Below are 27,262 nucleotides of genomic sequence, written 5' to 3' on the forward strand. Positions count from 1 at the left end.
CAGCAGTGACGTGAGAAACACCGCTTACAGGCGGGTGATTTGAAGTGTACTAACGCGATGCGGACCACCAAAACGTGATTTTATTTCAAAATAAGCACTTTCTCGGCACAAAAGTAGCACTACGAGGTTTCTGGACAGTTATTTCAACAATCAACGTCGACTTAATATTTACCTTTAGTGTCCCTTTAAGGTAGGTCACCACCTTCAAAAAATCATTTTAAAATGATTTTTTTATTCAACATTTTCAAGCTCCTTGTCTATTCAAGAATATTTAGCAAAAAGAATTAGGTTGTTATCTTGAGCTGTTTCAAAGTTATGACCATTTTTCCAACCCCTCTTAGACGCATTCGAAACCGAAACTGAAGGTTTCTGATTCCACAACACCTGCCATGTCGTCATAAATGTTCTTCCTTATAAATATTACGTAATGCTAAGTTGTCTAAGTACATTCTAAAGCTTGTGGGGCATGATGCTTACGATTTATTTGAAATTTTCCACGACACGGCTTCGGCACTCTGTTGTTTAGGTTGCGCGCGTTTTCGCTCGGCTGTCAGTGCTTTTTCGTACACCCCTTCGAGCTTTTGTACTTCCCTTTCAGGGGAGATGCGGGTCGAAAAACGCGAGTTTTCTAAAAAATTCTCGATTTTTTGTTTTCACCTGTTTTGTTAAGATTAGTACCTCTACTATTCTGAAAAAAAAAAATCAATGCCGAGACTCAACTGGAAACGCTTTAAAATTGCGTCTAAAGAGCACAAGGTGGCTGTCAAAAGGCCGAAAGTGTGTCATCTTCGAGCACCTTGCCGCCGCTCGCCATTGTTGACCGCATGAGGCGAAGAGCCGAGCCTCACTGTTCAAATAACGACGGTTTCCCGCGCTGCTGCAGCGCAAGAAATAATAAAGAGACGCACGCTTTTGCCGCCTTTTTCGAGCGCCTCGACTGGCTTTAAATCACGTGGTACGGATCGGGAGCCGCCATTGGCCGCTGCGCGCCTGTGTGTGCTGTGAAGCCTACTTGCAGGATCCGTGTCTCTTCGAGCAGCGCAGCTGAACAACGCTTTTCTCGAGTGCTTATCCGTTATGGACGAAGAAAGCCGTAGGAAGCGCGGTCACCGGCCTGTGAAGTTTCACGCGGCGCACAAATTTCGAGGACGCCGGCGTAAATCAGCCGAACACTCAAACCACGAAAAGAGCGTCTGCTGCCGCAAGGCGTAGTGGCAGTGACGCCGATGCGTCCGACGAGTTTGCCGCGGCATTCGAATATGTGAGTGCCTCCTAGAAAAAGATCGGACTCTTCGAAGACGAAGAAAAATCACAGGACGACGAGTCTTCGTTGATTGCTGATATGACAGCACTGAACATGTTGGTTTAATCGACAGCACTCCAGTTTTGAACGTGTTCTGGAAGAGCTTGGCGTGCTCCCGCCTCATGATCTGGTTGCTCTTGGCACATCACGGGACAGCACACGCCAGAAAAAAATGTCTCAAAAACTAACAGGAGAAGCAGGGGCTCGTCGGCGTGCGCTGAAGAAAAAATCTCTTGTCGAGGAGTCAGCTCGAAAGAGCTGTGAGGGCCAAACCTATGGTACTGGCGCATTTTAATGCCAGTGGCCACTACAAGGAGGATTGCTCTTTCTTGTGTACAAATTTAGTCGCATTCAATGACATCTTTGATAAATAAACATGCAATTTTGACTTTAAAACTCGTTTTTCTTAAAACGCAAATTTTGCCATTTTTGTCAATGTGCCCCTCCTTTTTCGGGTACTTCTGGTGCTCAGATCTGCATGAAATTTTTCCCAAATTTTTTTCCAAAGTACGTTAAATGCATTTATCTTGTTTAAGTTTCAATATTCTTATTATATAATAAAAAAAAGTTATGTAAACTTTTACTAGGGTAAGAGAAATATGAACTTCCCACGTTAAAATTTTTCACGTCTAGTACATATTTTGTATGGACTTCCTAATTAGTTATTTGCATTGCACACTTTATTTGAAACATTATGAACTATCAATTGTAAAAAATTATTGAAGTTTAGGTCTGAAAAGAGGGGGGGGCAAAAGGCTTAAGTTTTTCACTTTGTCATGTTGCAGAACTAAAAGTATGCAACTTGCAAGAAAACTAATTATATATTTGAAATCAGCATAAAAAGTTCTATAAGCAGCTCAAGTTTCATTGCTCTAGGGTGAATATTAAAGAAAAAGTGTCTTCGAGTAGCATCTCCCCTTCATAGAATAAGTTATAGTGCTCCATGAAATATCGCAAAGCATAGGACGAAAACGAAGCATCAACGCAAGTTATGGAATCAATATACCAAGCAGGGAGTTGCTGTGGCGCACGTAGATGAGAGTTAGCTGGAGACTCAAAACGAGCTAGAAAAAATATGTGCTTCAGCTCGCTCAAAAGGAGGATGAGCCGCTTCAGAAGAGGTCCCCAGCTATGAACCTAGAGAATTTCAGACATGTTCAATGTTTCTTTATTATATGGACATTCAAAGCAAATCTTTGAAGCCATTTTACTCAAAACATCATTTTTTGCATCATAAACACACGGAAACAGTGATAACTTTCCATCTGATAAACATCTTCACGTAAAATTTTGCGTACTATTTCTTTGTAGGTTGAGGTGTGCATTACAGCAGAGTTGTTGAAAACGAGCAGTAACTTTTTGTACTTCGGCCAATTTTGTGCAAAACAAAAGCTGTCAAACATAAACTTTTTCAGTCTTTTTACGATAACGCGCCTTAGCTTAGAGATGTGTTGATCATGGAGGTTAGACGCACAGGATTGTATCCTCACTACGTACCTGCCTAGTTGCGTTCCAATCGCACCAACCATTTTGTAGTTATGACTGTTGGTGCATCATACATATTTTGGCACATTTTAACATTTACATATTTTGTTTTTTACATTTTCAGCAGTTTCATCATTCTAAAGTTTCAATTTATATCAGCCCTACAAGCCAAAGTCATAATTACAACTTTTGGACTGCAACTGTAAAAATTTTTCCCGATGTTGGTGACCTACCTTAACCTACTTTAATACTGTAACAAAAGAAACTAATATAGCAAACATATCATAAAAGTCAAGTTCAAATGTAGTAACGAAAACAGCCTGAAATGTTCCTGTAGCAGCTTGAAGGTCATTGTGAGACAGGCAGTTTGTCTCAGAGGTTGGGGCAATATGCGACATTTATGAACTGTTCAAAATATTTAAAATTTTGCAATCTTACGTGACAAGTTAGCTTTTCAAATTTGCTGCGAGGGTGGCCAGAAACATGTCAAATGCTGCTGTAATATTTATTTCTATGTGCCTTGCAAAAAATTTAAAAATCTGCAAAAGCCGATCGTAAGCATGCGACGACACACCTTGAAAAACGAAACGCCATAATCTGAAAGTATTGCTCGGAAACAAGACAGTTACCTAAGCTGGACGAAAATTGTATGTGATGACGTTTGTAGAGCAGCCCTGCCTCCTTTTGTAGTACTTGCAAAAAGCCAAATTTGAACTAAGCATAAATTTGCTCAAAACGTGATGCAGTTACTTTGCTAGTGAATCAGCGGAAAGGCATAATCAGCATCAAGAATAATGCTTGTGCGAAATGACTTCCTTGATTTCACCATTGCCCTGCTTCAACATAAAATGTTTCTACAAATTTCGGAGAAAGGTCATATGTCTAATAGGCATTGACTATAATACCTATAATTATTGTGCGATCACTTGCTAAATTTACTTCAAAGTTGAGATAGAGGCAGGAAAAATTGGGGGGACGCTTAAGCTTCGCCTTTAAGAGTTGAACGCGATAGGTATATCCTGCCCCTAGTGCGCACTTCGAACACTACGAGTGTTTAACAGAATGCGCGCACTAAGGTGTGTGCCTTATGTAATGGGTAGCATGCTTTAAACCAGGGGCAATTATGCGCAAGAAACTTTTTCGAAGTTGCGATGCACCCACTACGTGGTCTTAAAGGAATACGCGCAGTAATGTGCCTTCTGTAATGGGTGGCTGTCTTTAAACCACAAAGTCGTTATGATAATGACATGGTGTGACGCCCGATGACAATGTACGCTTGTACCACGCAATATTACTGCGATATTGAATATCGTACTGTGACACCTGTATACAGGACGCGTATTTTCGGGAAGCATGAAAGTTACTTTCAGTGCAGCTCCAAGCAGAGGCGTGGCTGTGTGGTAGAACACCTGCTTGCCACGCAGACGGCCTGGGTTCGATCCTCACTTGGACCGAACATTTTTATTATTTATTTTATTTGCAGCTTTTTCGATTTTTCGGTCACGGACAAGATGATGATTTTTCGCTCACAACCAACGGTGCCGACGCCGACGGCGGAATTTCTGCGATACGAGCTCTTTAACGCTATCGCGTTAATAGTTAGCAGTTTTTTGTTGTGTTACAAGTGTATGAGCGTAGTTTCATATGCATTAATTGCTAAACTATTACAATTGCGCCCCTTTGGGGCGAGGTCGAATCAACTTGAACACAACATACGAGAGGCGCAGAATCATGGTGATGAGATATGATAATGCGTGAAGTAAGTGCGAAATGAACTTACCAATTTCCCTTAAGAATACTTAAATGGACAGACAACTCCGCACAACACGAATTAATATAACCCCATTAATGGAAAGATTGTCTATCACATTGGGTAAAATGAACCCTGTTTTTCTCTTCTGACGTGTATTTATATTTTTATTTCTTCACGAGGATGCAAAAGATATCGACCACGTGACCTACTCACCAACACGGTTAATTGTCTTTTTATTAGTATTGGAATGTGGAAGCCTTTTTTTTCGGTTATAATCCATTGTAACTTCGTTTGTAGTGAACACAGAAGTGGCGCCGCCTTCGCTTGTCGTGTCATCCTATGGGCATGAAGGGCACTGCAGCATGAAAGGTGTTGGCTGAGGGACTAGTGGCCCCTGTCGAAGAGTTGGAGAAGTACCAGGAGTGTAGCTCGCGAGGCGGCAAAGGGGCGTCGCGCGATGACGAGCGTTCTGAAAATAAGTTCTGGCTATTTTTTATTACCAAAAATAGCTGAAACTGTCAAAATGAAGGCGGCTAACCACGGTTGCACTCACTATATATACAATGAAAGCAGAACGTTGAGCGGAATGAACAGCTTGCGAGGATGGTTATCGGCGTCGCTGTCGGTTCTCAGCGTTGCTGGAGGAGGCACTCTTACTTCTCTTTAGTAGCTTATCAGATAAAAAATTCTGCTCACAAAATATCCGCACACTTTTGGAATCAACCGCCGCAGATGTAACCTCTCCCGAGCGGAAGCATTCCGTTGCGAGCACTGTTAAAAACTGGATCCATACAGATCGGATGTCAGTTTCTTAAAAGAAAAGTGCCAGGCAGTTCACACATATCGAATATAATAGGAGACAGAAATAGAACTCATTGGGAGGATTCTATTCATAGGAGTAGGGCAAGGTGCATATTTAATAACAGAAACGGCATGAAACATGTTAAGCAGGAATCTGTTAAATAGCATCAATGCAGAACCAGTTATATGTCACAGTACTCTAATTTACAAAACAATAAATGGCCAATGGTGTCAACTGCTTTTGAAAGAGAAACGAGATACACAGCGATCCTGTCATTATCAATAAATGGTTTAATATGGTCAGTGAGACACGTAATTGCTGCAGCAGGGGGAAGATCGGCGCTAAAAACATATGTTAAGAGAGTGCGTTAACCTTACTGAAATCCTTCCCCCGATTTTGATCACCTTTTCCAAAATTTTCACGAGGAAAGGAAGCGCTGATATGGGCCTATCATTTGTATAAGTCTTAGTATAAAGGGGTTGACCTCACAGAAATCATTTCAAATCACCATATACCTGCATCGTCACTACAAATATCGGATAACACAAAAACGAGTGCCATACTAATGAGGGGTGAAGATTGCTATTTTCTGAGTAATTGGAAATATACTGATACTCGAATGTATGTACTCCTATATATATGTATATTTGCTTGCTCCTTGTGTCGCCTCTTCATTCGTAACTTTCTAATGAAGTGCATCTACATACATGGCGATGGACAGCATGATATTAATGAGGTTTTCTTGCTACAGAGCGCCAAAACAAGCGAGTTGTAACAAGTGCATAGCAGCAGCTCACAAGCAAATATGAACAAAAATATAGGAGGACGTGATATGCTCTGGCATTATTTTCTACACGTGTTCGCACTATTTTGTGCGCTGCTACTATAAAGCGCGCACGCACGCACGCACGCACGCACGCACGCACACGCACACACACACACACACACACACACACACACACACACACACACACACACACACACACACACACACGCACACACACACACACACACACACGCGCGCACACACACACACACACACACACACACGCGCGCGCACACACACACACACACACACACACACACACACACACACACACACACGTAATGCACTATAACGCTGATTTGAGTTTTTGTGTTCTTCAGCTTTTCTATTTTCCATATACTTTTGAACACGAAACACAATATACCCTCCTGTGTTCGTTTTATAGGCCTGTTCACAGAATTCAAAATCATGTTTGGTCGGCAAGTTGCAATGCTGTATGGTCGAAGCATATTTCTAAATACGTGTACATTAGTGAACTAACCGATATTTTATTGCGATCTGCCTACAAAGATGGTCTAACCACATACGTGCGCTGATGCCGATGACTGTGCAGTCTAACAACACGGTAGAATCCATATGGTGGCACCGTCTTCATGGTGACACGGTACCACAGCGCGGTGGCACCGGTGGTGTCGTCGCGTTAGAGCAGCGGACCAGTGCAAGTACAGGTGCCATTGGTACAAATTGTACCGGCGCCGACAAGTGCACACTGACTGAATCTTTCTTATTTAGCTTATATCTTTTAACTTCTCCCTTTTAAGTCCTCTCAACATAAGTAGCTAAGCAGCACCACCAGCACCATGTCTTCCATTCTTACGTGTTCTTCCATCACTACCGCATTCGTCGGTGCGTGAATAATACCATGAGACATACTTCAAAAATGCATTTATTCCAGACTTCTAACGCATGCGCAACCTGCGCAACAAGGTGCACATCAACAATATTACTGACATCATATGGCGAAAGTAGGCGTGGTGTTTCACCGAGGCTCCTGTCGATCACGTGGCTGACCTATTCATTCGCAGCTGCACGGAAAGCACCTTGGTCGTCCTCGTCCCTGCGAACATTTTAAGAATGGCTCGAACATTTTTGGTACTTACGATGAGCTCTTTACAGAAGCCTACGACGGTTCATTTAAGCACGAAATAATGCTTGATTTTTTTTATAGAGAAGTACAACTTGATGAGCCGATTACTCGTGGCAATGCGGGTCGACGTTATCAAATTCGTTACAAGTGACGGGAGATCACGCTTTTAAACTATACATGTTCAGCAATTTCTGCTCATGATTTTCTAGCTTACATATTGGCTAATTTAATGGACATACCAAACGCTCAAAATCAACAACTGTCATCTTCAGACGCAAGTCAAACAAAAAGACTAGTGCGTTATTGTGGTATTGCCTCAGTATAGGTGAAAATTTCATAATGCCTAATATTAGCGGAAGCTTCGCTATAATATTGTTGTGAATGACGCCATTCAGAAGTTCACAGTGAGAATAAATATTTGCACTCCTTAACTATATCAACTATTGCATTGAGGTGCATGTAATCGCTTGCCAAATAGAGCTTAATTAAAGGGGTGGTGCCACCAAATTTGTGGTTTGCGCGTTCTTTGCTGTAAGCGTTTCCTACAGCTCCAGGAAGCATGATACACGCACCAAGATTCATGTATTCTCGCTAAATAATTGATATCGCTGTTTTATGTGGACAACTTTCGGTTTCAGTTTCTGGGCGCCGAGGTTGGGCAGTGACGCAGCAGTGTAGGGGGCTTGGTCACGTGACCACACAAGGCTGTGACGCACATAGCCAGGAAGCGATCGAAACTCGGCGTGTGATGCAGCAACCGATGCTTTGCCGGTACTTCACTTCCTCCGTGGCCGGTACGTACGTTGCAAAGGTGGTGGAGGTCCGGTGGTCATTCACGTCACTACAGGAGATCTGGAGGGACGTCACTACAACTTTCGTTGCCCCTCCTATAGAGCTACGTCGGTGTTGGCGCGCTAGCGATTGGTCTCGATCGGGAGAATGGGCATTTATGTACGCTTTAGAAGTGAATTGAAATATATTATAAACATTTGCTGTGTCCGACCCTTCGTTTGGCCTGTCCTTGCATACAGAGGAAACCCACAACAGGCTTGTTATAGCCTCGAAATTTGATGGCGCCACCCCTTTAATGAAATACTACGCAAACTGTAAGGTATGGAAAAAGAAGGTAACCTATGCCCTACAAGCGTGGATGATAATCTGCAGGGCGCAGGAAGGCGTCTCGTTAAGCCTAAGAAACATAAGCATATGTCACTCGTCTTTATATACGTGTGGTGTCCCCTGGAGTGGACAGCGACTCGAAATCACGCAGCACGCGGGCGTAAGAAGTAGTATACGTAAAGAACCTTTCATAAGTTCCTACAACGGAGTAGGTGCCATAGCCTGCGGTGGGATGTAGCCGACGTAAAGAAGGCGAAATGATTCGCTGTCAAAAGTCAACGACACCCTCGTTTCATGAAATCGTTTCAGTCAAAATACCAATGCATACGTGGCGTTTTTTTTTTTTCTGAAAGAGCCAAATGCACTTTAACTGAAACTGAAAAAAGGCACTTTTTTGCTACTGCTAATACGGTCGGGCCTGCTCCAACAATTTCTTGCCAGTGTGTTCCTGTCCCCTAAATACTTCAAATCTATATTGCGGCTAAAATCTATACAGCCCGCTATCGTCGCTATTTAGGAATAAAGTTTGTATTTGGCTCTTACAGATTGGAAGATTTCATTTGGGCTTCAATTAGCTCGTAAAAAAAGTCTAAAACTATTCGAATGTTCGGTATAGAAATATTCTGCAATAAAATTAACATCATGCATCCTTGGGTTTCCTAGGTGCCGTCCTTCGTCGCATGGGCGTAATGGCGATGACTAGACTTGAAGAGCGAGTAGTCCTTCGTGGCAAAAGGCGCACTATTCTGGACTGTCAGCATCGTTGTCTTGTTCTTGGCATCTATTGAAGGTCTTGAAACGTGCTCCAGCTCTTCTTCTTCTTCTGAGCCCGTTATACGCCGTGCCGTTTCGTATCACTTCTTCAAGGAATAGATCGGTGCCCAATATCTTCATTTCATATATATTTGAATTCAAATATACCACCTTGGAGCGAAAGAAGGACATGATACTGTAGCGCTAAACTCGAAAAGAAACACTAAGAGGCAAAAATAACTAGTAAATTCGGTCTCTTAGTTTTTATATTCGAGTTTTTCTCTACAACATCATGTCCTTCAGTAAGTGCCAACTCGCCCTGGATAAACTAAACGTGCCGAACGTAAACACGATAGCGAAGCAACGAGGACACAAATGGAACGGATTGGATTAAACCATGTTGGTTGTTTCGGTCACGATTGTTGACGCAGCGCTGGTTTAATGAATGTGGCTCAGTTCGATTGAAAGAAATGCAGAATTTGGCTCATTTTTGATTAAAAACTGCATTTTGAGTTCCCGTTACAGTCAAGAATTGCCCTAATTTCGATTCCTACTGTTTTAAAAGTTAACGATACTTAGGCGTACTTTACACTCACGGGAAATTTAGCAGAGTTTCGGTTTCTGCATTTGGCTCGTCTTGAAAAAAAGAACGTCAGATATATGTCGAGGCTCACAGTCAGGTTGCTATGTATCAGCTAATATCCGTATATTACATTATAAAAGGCAGTACTACTTACTGCTGTTACAGCAGTGCTTTGGCTCATGATTATACGGTGACCCTTTTGTCCTTTCAATGAAAGAGCGCGCTACTTCACTGAATCTACAACAACGCTCTGATCTTCCACGTCTATCAGGAGGAAAGAATTGGAAAGACTCGAGAGCTGCGGTGTTTTTTTAGAATTCGCCTCTAGAGAACATTTTCTAGACGCTGTACTCTTCTCGCTTACGATGAAATAAAATACGCAGCAGATGCTGGCTTCTATGTAATGTTTGCTGCTTTCGGATTCCACGACTGTCACTCTCGTTTTGAGTGCTATGCATCTGCAACTTGAAATCAGCCAAATATGTACATAAATAGGGTATATTTTATGGTCGTATTTAAAGCTCCCAAAAATAGTGTGATATAAAAACTTGAACGCTTTGTAGCACAGACTCGCGTAGGAATGATAAGCCAAAAATAAGTACGCACTTGCTGGCTGCATCCTGCTCAGTAAAGTAATATTGAAGTACGGTAATATTGAAGCTTAATCGAATTACTAAAAATCTTGTTCCATAAGGCAACAAAGGTAGAAAATGCTTTACAATATACACACGAGAGTTAGTATTGTTGCATTAGCATGGGACCAAAATGTAAAAAATAAATATGGGTTTACTTTATCACGCTTTAAGCATACTATATAGGACTCAGTAAAAAGGCTGCCCTTTAGTAAGGTGAGGAAATGTTACAGGCTACTATTTTTAGCTGTCCTTTAGCATCTCATTAGCTAGCAAGAAGCCGGTCACAATTTTATTATATTGGCCATTAGTCATCCTTGGACAATTAATGTTATCGTCATTGCACAGGGTAATACACATTATCTGGATACAACAGCTTCGTACTGCTACTCACCACTCTTTGGCAGCCATCATTCCTTCGAACTTTGTCTCCGGTAGTGCCATCAGCATAACGCCACAAGTCAAACTTGTGAGTCCAATGATGAAGAGAGGCCAATATGGACCTATGAGGAGGGCCTGCAGTAGATCATAATTAAAGTACGGGAACCGTAGATAATAATTTTGTAATTAGATTCGCAAGACAAGTTCAAGGCGGGCAACATAATAAGGTCATAATAATTGTTGGGGTTTGACGCCACAAGACCATGATATGATTATGAGAGACGCCTTAGTGAAGGGCTCCGGAAATTTAGACTGCCTGAGGGCCACATAATAAAGTGGTCAACGTTTAGAGATATAAAACACTGGCGTGGATTACTTGTGCCTCGTTAAGGTTAGCATTCTTTTTCTTCCAGAACTAAAAACTCGGAAAGGATCAAGTATCTAGTCGGTAATCAACATAGTGGTCGAGAGTGAAATGTCACTAGAGGCAACATGTCCATATGGAGGCTAGCCGTCAGCAGCTGCCGTTCTGACAATACACAACCAGTGAAAAGACGAAGGCTATAAAATGATCACTCCAAACCTATATCCTCCTCTCACACGATGAAGTTTTGTTCGGCTTGCATTATCAATTCCAGCTGCATTAAACAGTTACTACGTCTTAATACAGGCGTGCACGAGTACAGCCGCCGATATGTTTAACTATCGTGCGTGAGCGGCGTCTTTTCTATGCGTCAGCGCCGCACGACGGAGCCGAGTTGCAAACAGGGCGAGTTTAAGCGCAAGATCACAAAGCTCGCTCAGCGGGGCCCGTCGTCTCCTACGCTATTCCTTCTTAAAGGGACCGTGCAATGGTTTTGGCAATTTTGTATAAACGCATTGAGCCGGTAAAGCCTAAGAATCATATGAAGATCGATTTAAGCTATCTGCGTCAACTGTGTAATTTTTTACAAGGCTTTAAAGAAGGGAATTACTGGTGATCGCAGCGGCTCAGCCGAAAGAGTTTTCAGCTTCTCGCGCCTTTTACACGTAGAATTTTTCCAATACACGTATCAACCAGCGACCGATCTGATTCGATATGCCTATTCCACGTCACTGAACCTCCCTGTGGGCAGCGAGCGTCGTCTGCCTGTGTTACAACGTGCTCCGTGTTGACGTGAGCTGAGCGACAGTGTTCATCTCGAGGTTTCTTTTCTTGGACACAATGAATTGCCCTAGCCGTGTTGTGAACCACATATCTAGCAATCGATGACGTGTAAAGCTGCGCCATCGTGTAATGCTTGTGGGGCATCTGGCAAGCGAAATCCCTTCTGCTCGTCGCTTCAATGAGCGTCGCGCTCTCGCTATCTGGTCCGCGGCACGATCCACGTGTCTGCGGCTGTAACTTCACCCCTGAATACACAACCACATTGCCGAGTTCACGCTTATCGGTGATCGTTCTTGAATTCTTTTTGTTTGTCCGCATGCTTTTGCAAGTTTTCGCCGTACAGGAGAATAAAATAAGTTCAGAATAACAGAGAGCTGAGCTAGTTGGTAAGTATTCATTCTAAAAAGACAGGGCGTGCAAACACGGACACAAGAAAGAAGTCGGGACACCACAAACGCCGACTAACAATTGAAGAGACGCACAACGGCTGAAAAGAAAGAAGGCACGAAAACTTATCTGCGCATGCCCATGCAACAGGCGAACCTATCAATCCGGCACGCGTGGCGGTCTCCGTGGAAGATAACTGCCTTCGGCTGAAAAGAAAGAAGGCACGAAAACTTATCTTCGCATGCCCATGCAACAGGCGAACCTATCAATCCGGCACACGTGGCGGTCTACGTGGAAGATAACTGTTAAGGCAGTTATCTTCCACGCAGACCGCCACGCGTGCCGGATTGATAGGTTCGCCTGTTGCATGAGCATGCGCAGATTTATCTTCTACGTAGACCGCCACGCGTGCCGGATTGATAGGTTCGCCTGTTGCATGGGCATGCGCAGATAAGTTTTCGTGCCTTCTTTATTTTCAGCCGTTGTGCGTCTCTTCAGTTGCTAGTCGGCGTTTGTGGTGTCCTGACTTCTTTCTTGTGTCCGTGTTTGCACGCCCTGTCTTTTTAGAAGGAAAAATAAGTTCAGCTGGTAGTGTGACGGCACCTGTCGGAGCAGATATCAACCACTCCGCCAGCTTCGTCTTTGTTGCCAGACGGAGTGCTGCCGGGCACACTGGGCCTCCTAGATTGCGCGCAACTTGTCGGGGCGCAATATCGGAGGCCATGACTGGGCGACGCTCAAAACATCAAGTGCGCTCATGAGAGCGCTGCGATCGCCAGCGATTCCGGCGTGTCCCCTGAGTTGAGGAGGCAAGGCAGTGGTGACAAGGAGGGTACAGATATAATCCGCCATTTTCACGACACCCTTGCACATTCGCTCTCCCCTGGCGGAAAAGTGCGAAACGCCTCCCCATCTCCGAGGCTTCGCTTCTGGCAATACCGGTTGTCCCGGCCCCTACCAAACCCTTACCAAAACGGCAGAGGGCAGCACGCGATAATGAAAGAGGCGGATTGTCTGTGGCGCCCTTGGTACACGGTGCGTCGCTTAATTTGTGGTGCGAATGATTTGATGATGCTCTAGCCTAAACGCTGACAAAACATAAAGAAAAACGCTTCAGGGTCCCTTTAAGGACGTCACCCCATATTAGCAAACTTCCGGCGAACAGACATCGTGAATAGTGAATAGACTTGCTCGTATTTTATTTTCCGAAGATGAACGTTGCAGCAAAAAAGAAAAAAAAATCGAGGAAATAACATTTTGAGATACGCCACACGCACCCACTCACGAGATAAGAAAAATGACGTGGTCCGTCTGAAATGCGCTGATATGGGGGTTACGTCCATAAGAAGGAACCTCCAAGCATACGATGGGCCCAGCTCAGCTAGCTTTCTGGGCATGCGCTTACCCTCGCCTTGTTTGCAACTTGGTTCCGTCATATGGTGTATCGCCGAAACAAAACTAAAGGATGCTGGCGGTGCTGTTGCGCATTCAAGAGCCACAATACGTAGAAATGAGGGAGGACGTATCCTTCTATGTTTTTCCTTCTAAAACATATGAATAGGAACGGATGCGGCGTTGCATCCTGGCAGTCAGGCGAGCACAGTATGTTCTGCTCTTGCTCTCCTGTCTAGTGGCGTCAGGCTGGTTTCTAAACCGAATTGCGCAAGCGTCTGCTAGATTTATTCGATAGTGAGGGCCACCAGTTCAAACCGGGGCCAACGAGCAGAATTTAATCGGTGTTTTGTCGTAATTAAAACATATTATGCAGCATGCGGCAACAATCTTTTCATCTGACCACCACCAAGCTCCTGATGCCACCGCTTACAGTGAACATGATACGATAGGCAGGTAGTCTACATTATTTGCAAACAGTTACGCAGAAGGAAAGCTGTCTGACTACGAGATGCGTACGGGGGCACGTTCGCCGAAGCCGCTGAACTTTTATGAGAAATACGCACGCGATTGATGCCTCTGTTGAACTTCAGTTGTGATACAGACAGAGTTTTTGTTACGAACAAAGCAGCGGACTACTAGAAGCTTAACTTTCTGGAGTCAGCCGATGCGGTAAAGCGTTTTTATGCATTGGCTGCCGCGGCGAAGTGACATCGCAATTTATGCCTCGCTAGAAAAGGGTCAAACATCTTGGATTTTTACTCGCCGTTTATTTCGCCTAACGAACTGTGTTAGTTTTTTCGCTTGCCTGTGTCTGCTAGAATGAACGTGTTTGATCAACATCGACAATTGCTGGCATTTTACGTGCCAAACAGGGTATGATTATGAGGCACGCCGTAGTGTGGGAATCAGGATTATTTCTGACAGCTTGGGGTCCTTTAATCTGCACATAAATCTCAGTACGCGGGTTCGCTTTGTATTTGAACCCCATAGAAATGCGGCCACCGTGGCCGGGAATCTATCCCGCGCCCTCGAGCATAACAGCGCGACACCATACATGCTATGCTAGCACGGTGGTTTGCTTGATCGACGTCCGCGTGCATACATACCACGGGCTGGGCATACAAACCACGGCAGAAAAACGTTGACGCAGCTACCCCTTTCCTCTTACCTTTTTTTTTTTTTACTGCAGTAGTGGGCAGCTGGTATCGACGCAGCACGTACTTATCAATGGAGGCTTGTGAGCCTGCACTAGCTTGACACAAATCCCTGGACGCAAACAGAAAATGGTGACGACGGAGTCGCCACCACGACACAGCATATCTCTTCGACGCCGTATGCACAAACATAGTCTGCTTCGCAGGGATTCTCTCCGTCTTCCAGTGCTTTCCTGAGAAAGTGGCCTTCACACAAAGTTTTTTTTCTAAACCATAGAGCAGTATTACTGGCGCGAGCTGTTCGCGCCAAAATGAAGCGCGGGAACGGCGCACGCGCGTGCGCTCACCGCTAACAGTGCGGCCGGTCGTCTGAGCGCGAGCGGCATGGCCTCCGAGATTAGCCGGCGGCGCGGAGGCCGTGCTAGCGGCTGAGTTATGTCGCGACTCCCCGCCAGGCGCTCTTTTGCGGCGTGCCACCTATCCAGCGCTGGTCTCCCATATAGTTAAACATTAGGCGGCTGCATATAATTTGCTCTTCGGTCTATACGCCTCATCCAAGAAAATATACAGCTTTAAAGGGGCCCTGCAACACTTTTTGAGCAGGGTCAAAAAGCGCTGCCAATCGGTAGTCGAGGCTCCCGAGAACACGCGAGCCAAATATTATAGCGAAGCGAGCGGCCTGGAATTTACAATAAATTCTTAAAGTCAGCTGAAAATCGCTCCCTCTTCTCTCGACAAATGATGTATTAGTCCGCAATATATGACGCGATTGTCGGCAGTTCCACCATTGGCTGATGTTTTAATCACGATAACACCCTCATTATTACCTTAGTTGTTAATTTTGAGTTCAATAAGTAGATAATATGTATGTTTATATTGTGTTATACCGTTAAAACACCGAACAAACATTAATATTAGCACTTCCGGTTTCACCGACAGCTCGTCTGCTCGTAGTTGCGTGGTTGCGTTTTCTTCACCATGTGCAGTGCCGAAATCGCAAATATTTCTGTGCTTTTGACCGTCGCTGATTGCCGTTGAGAGTGGCAGCTGTTCGAGTGTTGCCTCGTCAGCTGGAAACTGCATCGTCGACACGTTCTCACGACCGACCGAGGCAGCGGTGCAGCATTTCTCCGATAACAGTGCTGGCGCCGGCTAGTTTAGGATACCTGTGTTCGCTGTATGGCGAGAGTCCCGTTCGCTGTCTGTTCAGTATGTTGTCGAGCCGTACCTCGGCGTATCCTCCCCGTAGTCTCAGGTTCCCGAGAAACCGCGACACAGCAACCAAGCAGATTCGCATTTTCACGGTAGCTGCAGACAGCCGAGGGATGGGTCCGCGCCGGCCCGATGACCCACGATCCTTTCTTCTAGTCTGTAGTTCTTTGTTGTCAGCCCGCACTCGCTGTGCGCCCGCATTCGAAGAGCAAACAGCATCGAAGTACCGCCACTGGGAGAAGGGTGCACGCAGCTTTGCCGTGTTGAATACGATTCAAGCGCGAGCAGTGCGAAGAGGCGGTGTATCGGAGTGTGAGTCGAAACCCGTCTCAGCTGTCATTCGTTCCAAACGCGCACGCAAGTTTGCGTCCATGGTTGGCAGAGCGATGAAAACACTACGGCAGTTCGAGGTGCACACCCAACATTACGAAACCGACTCGCAGTTTTCAAGCACGCGCGATGCACGGTGCCATGGGCTCCGCGCCGCTCGACGACGACCGCGCGAGCCGACCGGATGTGGCGCCACAGACCACGTGGTTGTCGTGGTTGCGCCGAGACGCCAGAGAGAAAAAAATGAAAAAAATGACGCCGGCGCTGACGTCGCCTCCTCGCACCTCCGCCCTCCCTTCCTCCCTTCACGCCGCGCGCAGCTTTCCGCGCGCTCGCTGCGTTGAGTTAAGGGAGAGAGCTGCGGAACGTGACCTCTGTAATTTGGTAACACCACTTAGAATTGACGGATGAGAAAAATTTTTGCGGCATATGACTCGTGAAGAGTCATACGTCAATAATGAGACTATTCCAATATAACTAAGAAAGGTGTTGCAGGGCCCCTTTAAGAGAACTGCGCCTACCTATTAGGTACACTGCCTAGTTGCTCAGGCTTGCTGTCTCTGCTTCGAGTGAGAGCGCATAGCTCAGCCATACATTTTTTTTATTAAAGAAATTTCTCGTTAGGACTATTAGCGCACACCTGCAAAAGGCAAGTAATTGGAATTTAGAATAGCGATGACGTTTGCCCAATATTTCCTGAAATGACTTACTGCTGTGAAAAAGTAGGTAGACGAAAAAAACTTATCTACGCATGCTCACTAACGGCAGCGCCGAACGTCACTATGGCATGCATCTGGGTCTGGGCTCGAGATGCCTGTTCGCAGGACTCCGTAGTCTACCGGCACGTTACGGACGATTTCGGAGGCCAAGGGCCCCCAGCTTCAATTTTGGCGATCGCCACTGGAGGTGCTCTTCAGACATGGAAAAGGCCCATTTTCGTTCCATTTTAGCGAATGAGAAACAGATGTGATACAATTTTAAATGCTTCATGTTCACCGTATTTGTTTCAAACAATAAGTCACTTGAGAGATATGATTTTTGCATTCCCCTGCAAGTTCACAACGCTGTAGGTCGCACTGCGTTACTATATGACTGCAGAGAAGTGAAAGAGAACTCGCTGGCGTGAAATCACAAATCTTGTGGTCAAGGCAGAGGAAGTATCTAGCCGGGACCACCTGTTTTATGTCTGTGGAGATAGATGCCTGAAAGAATGTGCTGCTGAAGGTGCATCGACCGAGAAGAAAAAGAACATGGTTTCGCTTCCGAGCCGTCTTAGACGAGAGCGTAAGGGAGAGCGCGTCCTTTGTTTTTTCAGCAGACAAATAAACTCTTCAGGCTGGCCAAACGCTCCAATTAGGTATAAGGCAAGTTAGCGGTGTAGTGCCGTTTCCCTTTTGGTATTACCGCAGAATCTGGCGCAGAGCCGGCACTGCATACGATTAAGGTGCACTGCTATTAAACCTCAGCGCAGAAGGTTGCAGAGTAATTCACCTGCTTGCGCACGAAAGGTGCGACGAGCGCGCCGAGCTGGCCAGCAAGCATGGCTGAGCAGAAGCTGGGCGCCCGCAACGCAGAGGGGTACTGCTCGACGGTGAGCAGTGGCAGCTGCGCCGAAGCCACGTTGATCCCAGAGAGACACACCAGAGCCAGGACAGTCATCAGATCTTCAAAGTCTGCAGCGTTAACATCTCGTCAGACAGCTTCATCTGTAAAAGTCGTTTCTGTTACAGCAGAGCCTGCATGAGCTCGTTGAAGCGGGGAATCAATCAGTAGCAATATAGGGGCAAATGGGAGGAAGATGCATTAGCATTACGTTTAAATAGACTCAGTTACCATAAGTTACTTTGATAGCCAAAAGATAGGCCACAGAATACAAGCAGACTTTTTTCAAGATTATAGGCTGTTAGGTACCGTGGACCTAAAATAAATTTGCAAGCTTTTTCTTTACTTCAGCTCTTCTAATGCTAACGCATTACAAACCAACGAAGTGAACCTGCGCGAAGTCAGGCATGCAAAATATTGTGAACGAGCTGTACAAAAGATGATCATCATGGGATGAAGTCACCATATGATGTCATCATAACCTTAAAGATCATCAAAATTTGTGGCATCATCACATGACATTTTCCTGTGGTGAAAGGTGGGCCGATCGCGGAGGCAGTGCATAACTAGCTGAAGTGCAGAAAGTTTGCAGTGCCTCCGATCCTAGGCACTAAGAAAACCACGTTAGGTGCAGAAAGCTTTCGGACCGGGATGTTCAATAAATCGACTGGCGATACATCGAAGGCGTTTTCGCCTTCCATTCGTCTTCTGTGAAGGCATAAGACAGCCTGTGAGTTTTTCAGTTCGTGGCTTGAACTCGCTTTTTAATGCGAAGCATTTCTTTGGCACTTGGAGCGTTTTTATCTATCTATCTATCTATCTATCTATCTATCTATCTATCTATCTATCTATCTATCTATCTATCTATCTATCTATCTATCTATCTATCTATCTATCTATCTATCTATCTATCTATCTATCTATCTATCTATCTATCTATCTATCTATCTATCTATCTATCTATCTATCTATCTATCTATCTATCTATCTATCTATCTATCTAGCCGCCTACGTCTGGGTGCTCTCGTGATCGCCTCATTAAGTTGGTGTAAACCAAAATTGGCAGGAATGACGAATATGACTATCTGGTCATGACATGAAAAATGTGAAAATCCTGTCGCGCATGAAGTCAAACCCTTTGCTCCAGAGACGTGTCGCACATACCCGTTTACCACGGGCCGCAGTGTGCGGGTATGCGCCACAGGTGATTGACAGTTTCATCTACCCGGGAACGGCCAGAACAGACATAGGTATTTTAAATGCGAGAACGTTAAGAAACACCGACATCGGCAGCGTTGACTGGATTAATGTAAAGAAAGAAAATCAGGATACGAGCGGGAATTTTGAACCCTAGCATTTTGCGTGGCAATCAGGTATTCTACCACAGAGCCATGCAAGGTCCATAAAATGATTTGGACAAACAGCCTATGCAGGCGTAATGGCGGTGCAACGTCAATTGTGGTTCTGGTGCTGGCTATCTAATTTTACAAGAAAGCAATAAACACTACTCATGTGCTCTTACGATACAGGCGTCATATGCGATTAACGCCTGTGGTTCTATAGTGTTGGATCCGCTTTTTATAGCAGCCTAATAAACATTAGATTTTATTCCTATGATTCAGCAAGCTATATTAAAGCATTCATCGAACCCGGGGGAATATATTAACGGAAGTTACGTATGATATTGTCACGGGGTCGTGACGTCGACGAAGGTAGCAGTCGGCGCGTCCAGGATGAAACTTTTATTGCGATAGCAATTATATGGACAGTCTCGGCTCGATTTTGCCGTCGCCGTCGCCGCCGTCATGCAGCGTATATGTATAAGTATGTATATATTATCAAATTCCCAAATAAAACTAATTCAGAAAAATGCTTCCGAAGCGCGGAATTGAACCCGCGACCTCTCGTTCCGCAGCGCGTGGCGCTAACCACTACGCCAGAAAGCGCAGATCCTTCAGGTCGCCAACGGCGAGCGTTATATACACACCTTTTACCACTGGCAGGACTCGGAGACGGCAGCCGCTTATAAGCGTTTTTTCATTACCAGCGAGATGGCGCGAGGAGCGCGACGGGCGGATTTAAAAGTCGTCGGCGAGCTCGCTCGCTCGGTTCTTCTTATATTTGCGCAAGGAGAACCTTGCCCTTCCGCTGTCTCCTCGCGCGGTTTTCTCGTGGTGAGGGGAAGAGGGATGTTTCTAGCTTTCACCGTGATGTCCGCGCTCATGTTACGGAGCGTACGAAAGTCACTGGAGCTCAAGGGACGCCGCTAAACGAACAAGCAGAAGATGAGCGCGAACTATCAAGTGTCAATGCTCGACACTTAAAGCACGCTAGTTTCCTTCGCTGCTTCGGCCGCCTTTGCAACAGGAGCGCTGTTCAAACTGAGAGTATCCATTGCAGAGCCTCACTTCGTATAGCATTAGTTTCTTGCTATCGCATTCATTGCTTCGCCCTTGCGGTGAAACTGTGACTTTTATTGCGATAGCAATTATATGGACAGTCTCGGCTGGAAAATATCCGTCCCCGTCGCCGTCATTCACCGTATATGTATGTATATATATAGAAATGCCACAAAGAAAAATAATTAAGAAATTCTTTTCGACGCGCGGAATAGAACGGGCGACCTCTCGCTTTGCAGCCCGCCGCGTTAGACGTTAGGCCACGACAGCACCGTCTCTCAGCCTGCTAACGGCGAGCTATTTATATACACCATGTAATTCAGCATGCTTTCTTAGTGGCCACATAGATGGCACGACGTGCGCGCGTGTGGCGCGCTTTAAGGATCGTCGCCCCGCCCCTGCGAACGCCGTTGCTGTTCGCTCTACAGGGCGTCGTCGCTTTCGTGCGCTTATCTCAAGGAAAGAAGGGACGGCCGGTGGGGTGCTTCGCTTCGCTCGCTGCAGCGGCCGCGTTTGCGAAAGGAGCGCGCTGTTCAAACAGAAATAAGTAACAACTGTGACAATTAGTTCGCGCTTGTCTTGTGTGTACCTGTTCGTTCGTTTCGTGCGTCCTGCTTTATGTTTGAGCAGTGCGCTTCAAGTGTCAAGCTGTGACGCATTAGATCGCGCTCGTCCTGTGTGCGTTCTTTTCGTGCGTCCTTTGGGCTCGAGCGATGCGCTGGCAATTTCGAGCTGCTCTCCGTTCTTCGCGTTACATTACAATTTATTGCTATCGCAATCATTGCTTCGCCGTTGCGGCGAAACTGTGACATTTTTTATTTGGCCGAACTTGTGTCCGGGAAACGAAACGTCAAACTACAGCTACAACTACAGAATACAGGATATTCACTGTATCCTGATAGCGGCGAACAGAGCGTCGGCCGTCGATAAACTGCACATCACTGGGATGCGCCGTTTTTTATAAATCACGCATCGAACTTTCCAGCCTTATCACTGGTGGTCGCGCAAGATTTGGAATAATCTTGACTATTCGCGTCATGTGCGCAATCTTACCAAACTGATCTACTACAATCTGGACTCTTCCTAGACACCATGGCGTGCTTTGCGCAAGGCAGGAGCTACACGCGCAATGAGCCGGTAACAGAAAACATAGAAAGAAAGGAGCGTGTGTGGCAATATTCACATGACTGCACCATGAAGAGCACTTAGTTTTCATAATACTGACGTATGCACTCTGACGTGAGGGCCGACGTTACGTCGCATCATAACTTACCCTTTAAACGCCAGTGTTGCCGACGTGCCTGGTAAGCCCACGATGTGCACACAGCTACTACACTTACAAAAACGCGTCGATCCGCCTCGTAACGCTAAGATAAAAGCCACAAAACAGCATAGAAGTACTCGCTGACTGCTTGGCATCAAACCGATTCCCACAACGCGTGGGATCTGCCAAATTTTTCTTTAATACGGGGTTCTACTCACGCGCGACGTAGCTGGTGAGCACAGCCATGGCTCCGGTGGTGGCGAGGGCCATGGCAACCGACGAGCGTCGGCCCAGTGTCTCTGCGAGGAGGTAGGCGAGCACCAGCGTCGGGGGTCCCAGGGCGCCGCGCACGTCAAAGTTGAATATCATGTTGGTCATGCGAATGTACGACAGCACCACCGCGTAGTACACGTAGCCCATCGTAAACCTGTCAGGATAGCAACAGTGCGGTCATCCTACTTGTTACTGTGCGAATACAGCGCGAGAACAGTGTCATCCTGCCTATTCAATTGCGCAGTGTCAGCACCGTGTCAGTCGTTCTCTTTTGGTCCTGTCTGTAGCGATGTTTGGTTCTATTCTAAATCAGACCCGTTTACTGCTACTAAAAAGGCAATATGCTCATACTACTTCAAATATTTTTTTTTGTGGATATAATGCAGCTGCCTCTGCTACCTTTTACGAAAGGAAAGTGCGCTATGTTGCACAGGAAAGGCACCACACCGGAATAACATTGGTCCCGGGTGCATGAATCAGTCTTCAGCTCAGAGGTTTGCTTTCTGGCAATTCCGTGTGGATTTCCTCGTAGCATTGTGCTGCAAACAGGCGGTTGTCAATTTTTCCTTTCCACGGGGAGAGTAACAGCGAAACTAGGATGACGACTTTGCTTAGCTGAACATCGTGCGCACCGTTTATATTTTTTCGCCAATAATTTTGTTGGCGCACTGTATTCTCCAGTTTTACGCCATAGCCTAATATAATATTAATAACGGGTGTTTAACGTCCCAAAACCACGATATGATTATGAGGGACGCTGTAGTGGAGGGCTCCGGTAATTTCGACAGCCTGAGGTTCTTTAACGTGCACCTAAATCTAAGTACATGAGCCTCATACATTTTCGCTTCCATCGAAAATGCAGCCGCCGCAGACGGGATTCGATCCCGCGACCTTCTGGTCAGCAGTCGAGCGCCATAATCACTAGACCAACGTTGCGGGGCTCCCATATCCGAGCTGCAACCACTTAGACCTCTCAGAGAACCAAGTGATGGTAGCGGAAGCACATGCGCAGAAGTTACGAGGCACCCGAAATGATGTCTAGTCGTCAGTATGGGAATGACTACTTCATTTAATGTCCCATTTATCAAGAACTTCGAATTCTTAACTTCCCACATTAGTTTCTGGTCTTGTGTAAAGGATGACGGCTGATAGGTTTGTCAAAGCTAGAGCATACAAAGTGTGCCTTAGTGTATAACTGGTGCTGCAGAGGAATTTAAGTTCTCTAGTGAACGTTTGCGTTTTAGGCTCTGGGCATATCAATCATGCAATATTGAGTTCATTAGTGAATTCAAATCAGAGTTCACGATTATTACCAGGTAGTTAACAGGATTACGGTGGTCCATCGCCAGGTAGCCCAGAGAAGCCAGAACATCGGGCGCGCTTGCAGTTTAGGTGAGGTCACGTCCTGCAACATACGGAGTGTGAAGTTCAAAAACATTGGGCAGCACGTTGTCGTACACTCCAAAGAAAGGCAGCGAGTGAGGAAAGAGCGACGGCCCGGTTACGTTGCTCAATGAGAGCAGCGACATTTTCCTTTGCGCAAACTTTACACGTCGCGCCTTCTTTCACCAATTGCCAGTGGAAAAACGTTTCTCCTCAGCCAACGTAGTATCTATCTATCTATCTATCTATCTATCTATCTATCTATCTATCTATCTATCTATCTATCTATCTATCTATCTATCTATCTATCTATCTATCTATCTATCTATCTATCTATCTATCTATCTATCTATCTATCTATCTATCTATCTATCTATCTATCTATCTATCTATCTATCTATCTATCTATCTATCTATCTATCTATCTATCTATCTATCTATCTATCTATCTATCTATCTATCTATCTATCTATCTATCTATCTATCTATCTATCTCGGCCGCAGCGGTCGTATTTTCGATGGAGGCGAGAATGCTTGAAGTCCATCTACTTAAATTTCGGTGCACGTTAAAGAACTTCAGGAGGTCGTAATTTACGGAGCCCACCACTACGGCGTGCCTCAACGTAAACCTCAAGAATAATATCCATTATATTAGCTAGCTATCTAGCTAGCTTGCTTGCCGTCTACGATGCTATCGTGAAATTTTCGTTACCATTGTATACGCCAAAATTGGTAAGGAATTGAAATAATGTATATGACGAACATAAATGACAGACACATAATCGGCGCGTGAGGCCGACACTTCCGCTCACGTTGACTTTTGGCTGTAGGCGCTGGTAGCAATCTGCGCTTTGCGGTCGTTTTTTTTTTCATGGCCGCGCAAAGTGCGTCCTAACAGCCACCAGGTATTGATCACTTCGCCTTTATAATATTGTGGGCATTTTTGCCCAACAAATTCTGATCGAATTGTTGTAACGTATAGATTAGTTAAAACAGGGCACTCGTAGAAACAAGAGACACACACACAGAAAAAACGATCAGTATGCACGAGGCCTATTTTTAGTTCAGCGTCCGATCGGTAGCAAATGAAAATCACATTGAAAATTAAAACTTTTACTTTGAATAATTAGGTGCACTTTCCAGCTACGTCTTACCATAGTCACCGCTCCAACTGAAAAATTCGGCGTAGCGTGGTATACCAACATTCCTATAACCTCGTAATTAAATGCAGTCGTCTGCACTTTATCCAATTTTCTACGCTGGCCATAACCCCTTAGCGGGGCACTCTACTGTTCAGAGGGATGTATGCGTGCTCTGAAATGATAAGTGCGACCACACGCCATCAGCGCGACCATACTGTAAAGACATCGTGCAACACATGTGCGCGCAGCGTCTTCGGATTCATGCTGTGCGTTTTTTTTTCTTTTTTGTAACCGATCAGACATAAAGGAAAAAGCTCTCGTATATATGTTTAAATGTGGGACCTCACAATTTTTTGCGTGTTTTAGTTTTATTTTTGCTGATAAACGACTTACATTCTATATCAGGGGTCTCAAACTCACTTCAGCCAGTGGGCCGCGTGGTCACTAAATTGAGTTCCGAAATTGCCGGGGCAGTGAAGAAGATTGAAGTAAGGGGGCGCTTGAAGATGGCAGCTAACGTTACCATTTGTAAAAAAAAAAAAAAAAAGAGTAAACTTTCCCATATCTCCTATATGGGTCATTTCTGAAAATAAATTGGCGTCAGGATTTGTTAAACATCGATACCAGTGCGCAGATTGACTGAAATCCGGACGCCGGTTCTGTAATGTACAGTCTTTGTTGTGACTTCCTTTTCTTCGTCATTCGTCTAAAGATGACCAAACATCATCATTATGGATGCTCCTCACGAGCTAACGCGTGCTCACGTGGCAGCGCTGGCTCGCCCTCTTCTTTTCTTTTTTTTCTAGTTCCATTAAAGCGGTTCATCTTGCAAGACGTGTTTTTGGCTCGATGTTAACCGCGCCGCAGTTGGAAGGCTTAGAGGTCCAACACATGGTGCCGAAAACCCGGGACCTTTAGACACCGCTGACATCATCGACGCACGGAGCCGCGACAGCTAAGAAGACGCGGCGCTTGCGACCTCAGCGAGATTCCCCGACTGCGTGCGACAGAATGGAACGACAGCTTAGACGACGCAACAGCCTGCGGTCTCAACTCGATGTCCTGTTGGCCGAGGCGGAAGGCAACTTGCGAGAGAATCGAGAGGTCACGAAAGCTACTGTAAGTGTACTCCTCGATCGAATCAGCTCCTTTTACGGACAGATAGAGAAAGTTGATGAGGCGATTTTTGAAGAGACGCCAGACGACCTGTTAGACAGCGAGACGTTAGACGCTGGAAAATACCGTGACAAGGTTGTTACCCTGACAGCGAACCTACGCGTCAAACTGAATGAATGTCTGTCGCCTTCAACCCCAGGCCCTACTAACGTTATTCACCCGTTACCTTCCGGCAAGAGCAAGCTTCCGCAGCTAGAACTCCTAAAATTTGACGGGAACCGCAGACAGTGGCCGCGATTTTGGACCCAGTTTACATCAGCAGTTCACGACAACAGCGAGCTGAGCACAGCTGACAAGTTCAACTACTTGAGCAGTCTGGTGACCGGAGCAGCCGCCTCAGCTATATCGGTATTGCAAGCTACGGAAGAGTGCTATGCAGACGCCATTGAAATTTTAAAGAAGCGTTTTGGAGATGAACAGATCATCGTTCAAGATCATCTACAAGGTTTGCTGGACCTCAAACCAGTGTCATCATCAGCAGACGTCCATCAGCTGAGGAAACTGTACGACAAAGTACAGGTTCATATTCGAAGCCTCAAGGCGCTTGGCACGAACTCGGCAACTTATTGCACCATGCTGCGAGAAATCCTGTTTAGAGTTCTCCCGACTGACATGGTACTTCGGTTTCACGAGGCGCGCAAGGCATCATCATCAGCTGCAGCTTCTTCGAATGCAGAAGATAACGAGCTTCAAAAGCTTTTGGAATTCTTCGACCTTCAACTGACTTGTCGGGAAGCTGTGGCTGAACAAGAGATACACAGAAGTCGTCGCACACCAGAGAAAGGAGGATTAAAGCCCAGCCATCCACGAGACGTTTCCACGACAGCCGCTCTACACAGCTCAGCTAGTAGTCCGCAGAAGTGCCTGTTTTGCCGTTCCGAAAAACATTCTGCTGAAATTTGTGATACAAAGGAGATCAGCCTCTCGCTCAAAAAGGAGATGCTTACCAAAGCCGGAAGATGCTTCCGTTGTATAAAGCAGGGCCATTTGGCGAAAGATTGCAGAAGCCGGCTGAAATGTGGAAAGTGTGCGAGAAGGCACGCAACATCCGTTTGCGCATCGGAAGAGATCAGAAGCGACAAGGAGAAGGTGCTATCTGCATCGGTCAATCTAATCTCCAAGCAGCCAAGCTCAGTCGTAATGCTGCAGACTCTGACGGCCACCATATCAGGAACCAAAACATCTGGTCGCTACCGAGTCCTTTTCGATGGCGGAAGTCAGCGGAGCTTCATTACGGCGAAAGCTTCCCAAAGACTTGGCTGCGAAGTAATAGAAGAGGAGAAGTTGACCGTAGGCGTGTTCGGTGGTGAAAACGCGCGGAAAACCATGCAGAGGGTGCGAGTATCGATTCTCCCTGCGAAAGAGGAAATTCCGATTTCAATCGATGCGCTGGTGGTGGACACAATATGCAGTGAATGCATTCCGGTACCAGAAGAAAACGTTTTGAGAGAAATGAACAAGATGCAATTGGATACGCAAGCTCTCTCTCTGCAAGGAGTTGAAGACAAACAGATTGCGGTCCTAATTGGTTCAGACTATTATTGGGATCTAGTAACTGGTACCGTGAAGCCTGTGCACGAAAAGCTGAAAGCTGTCGAGACAAGACTGGGCTGGACTGTTCACGGGCCGTTGTCTGCTACAACCAAAGTAATACAGAGTACCAGTGTCGTAGTC

The 27,262-nt window shown here is 45.6% G+C and overlaps 1 protein-coding gene across 1 annotated transcript in view; it reads right to left on the reverse strand.

The window, feature by feature from the left end:
- Window positions 1–7,052: 7,052 nt before the first annotated feature.
- Window positions 7,053–27,262, reverse strand: part of LOC119397332 (solute carrier family 22 member 13-like) — a 32,358-nt gene continuing 12,148 nt past the window's right edge. The window contains exons 4-8 of the mRNA XM_049416533.1: window positions 23,201–23,292; window positions 21,833–22,041; window positions 17,841–18,022; window positions 10,738–10,859; window positions 7,053–7,226 (exon numbers count right to left, since the gene is read on the reverse strand). Of these exons, the coding sequence (XP_049272490.1) occupies window positions 7,181–7,226; window positions 10,738–10,859; window positions 17,841–18,022; window positions 21,833–22,041; window positions 23,201–23,292 (651 nt within the window). The 3' untranslated portion in view covers window positions 7,053–7,180. The remainder of the gene's footprint in view (window positions 7,227–10,737; window positions 10,860–17,840; window positions 18,023–21,832; window positions 22,042–23,200; window positions 23,293–27,262) is intronic.

The sequence above is a fragment of the Rhipicephalus sanguineus genome, chromosome 6 (assembly GCF_013339695.2).
Source record: "Rhipicephalus sanguineus isolate Rsan-2018 chromosome 6, BIME_Rsan_1.4, whole genome shotgun sequence".
NCBI classification, from domain to species: domain Eukaryota; kingdom Metazoa; phylum Arthropoda; class Arachnida; order Ixodida; family Ixodidae; genus Rhipicephalus; species Rhipicephalus sanguineus.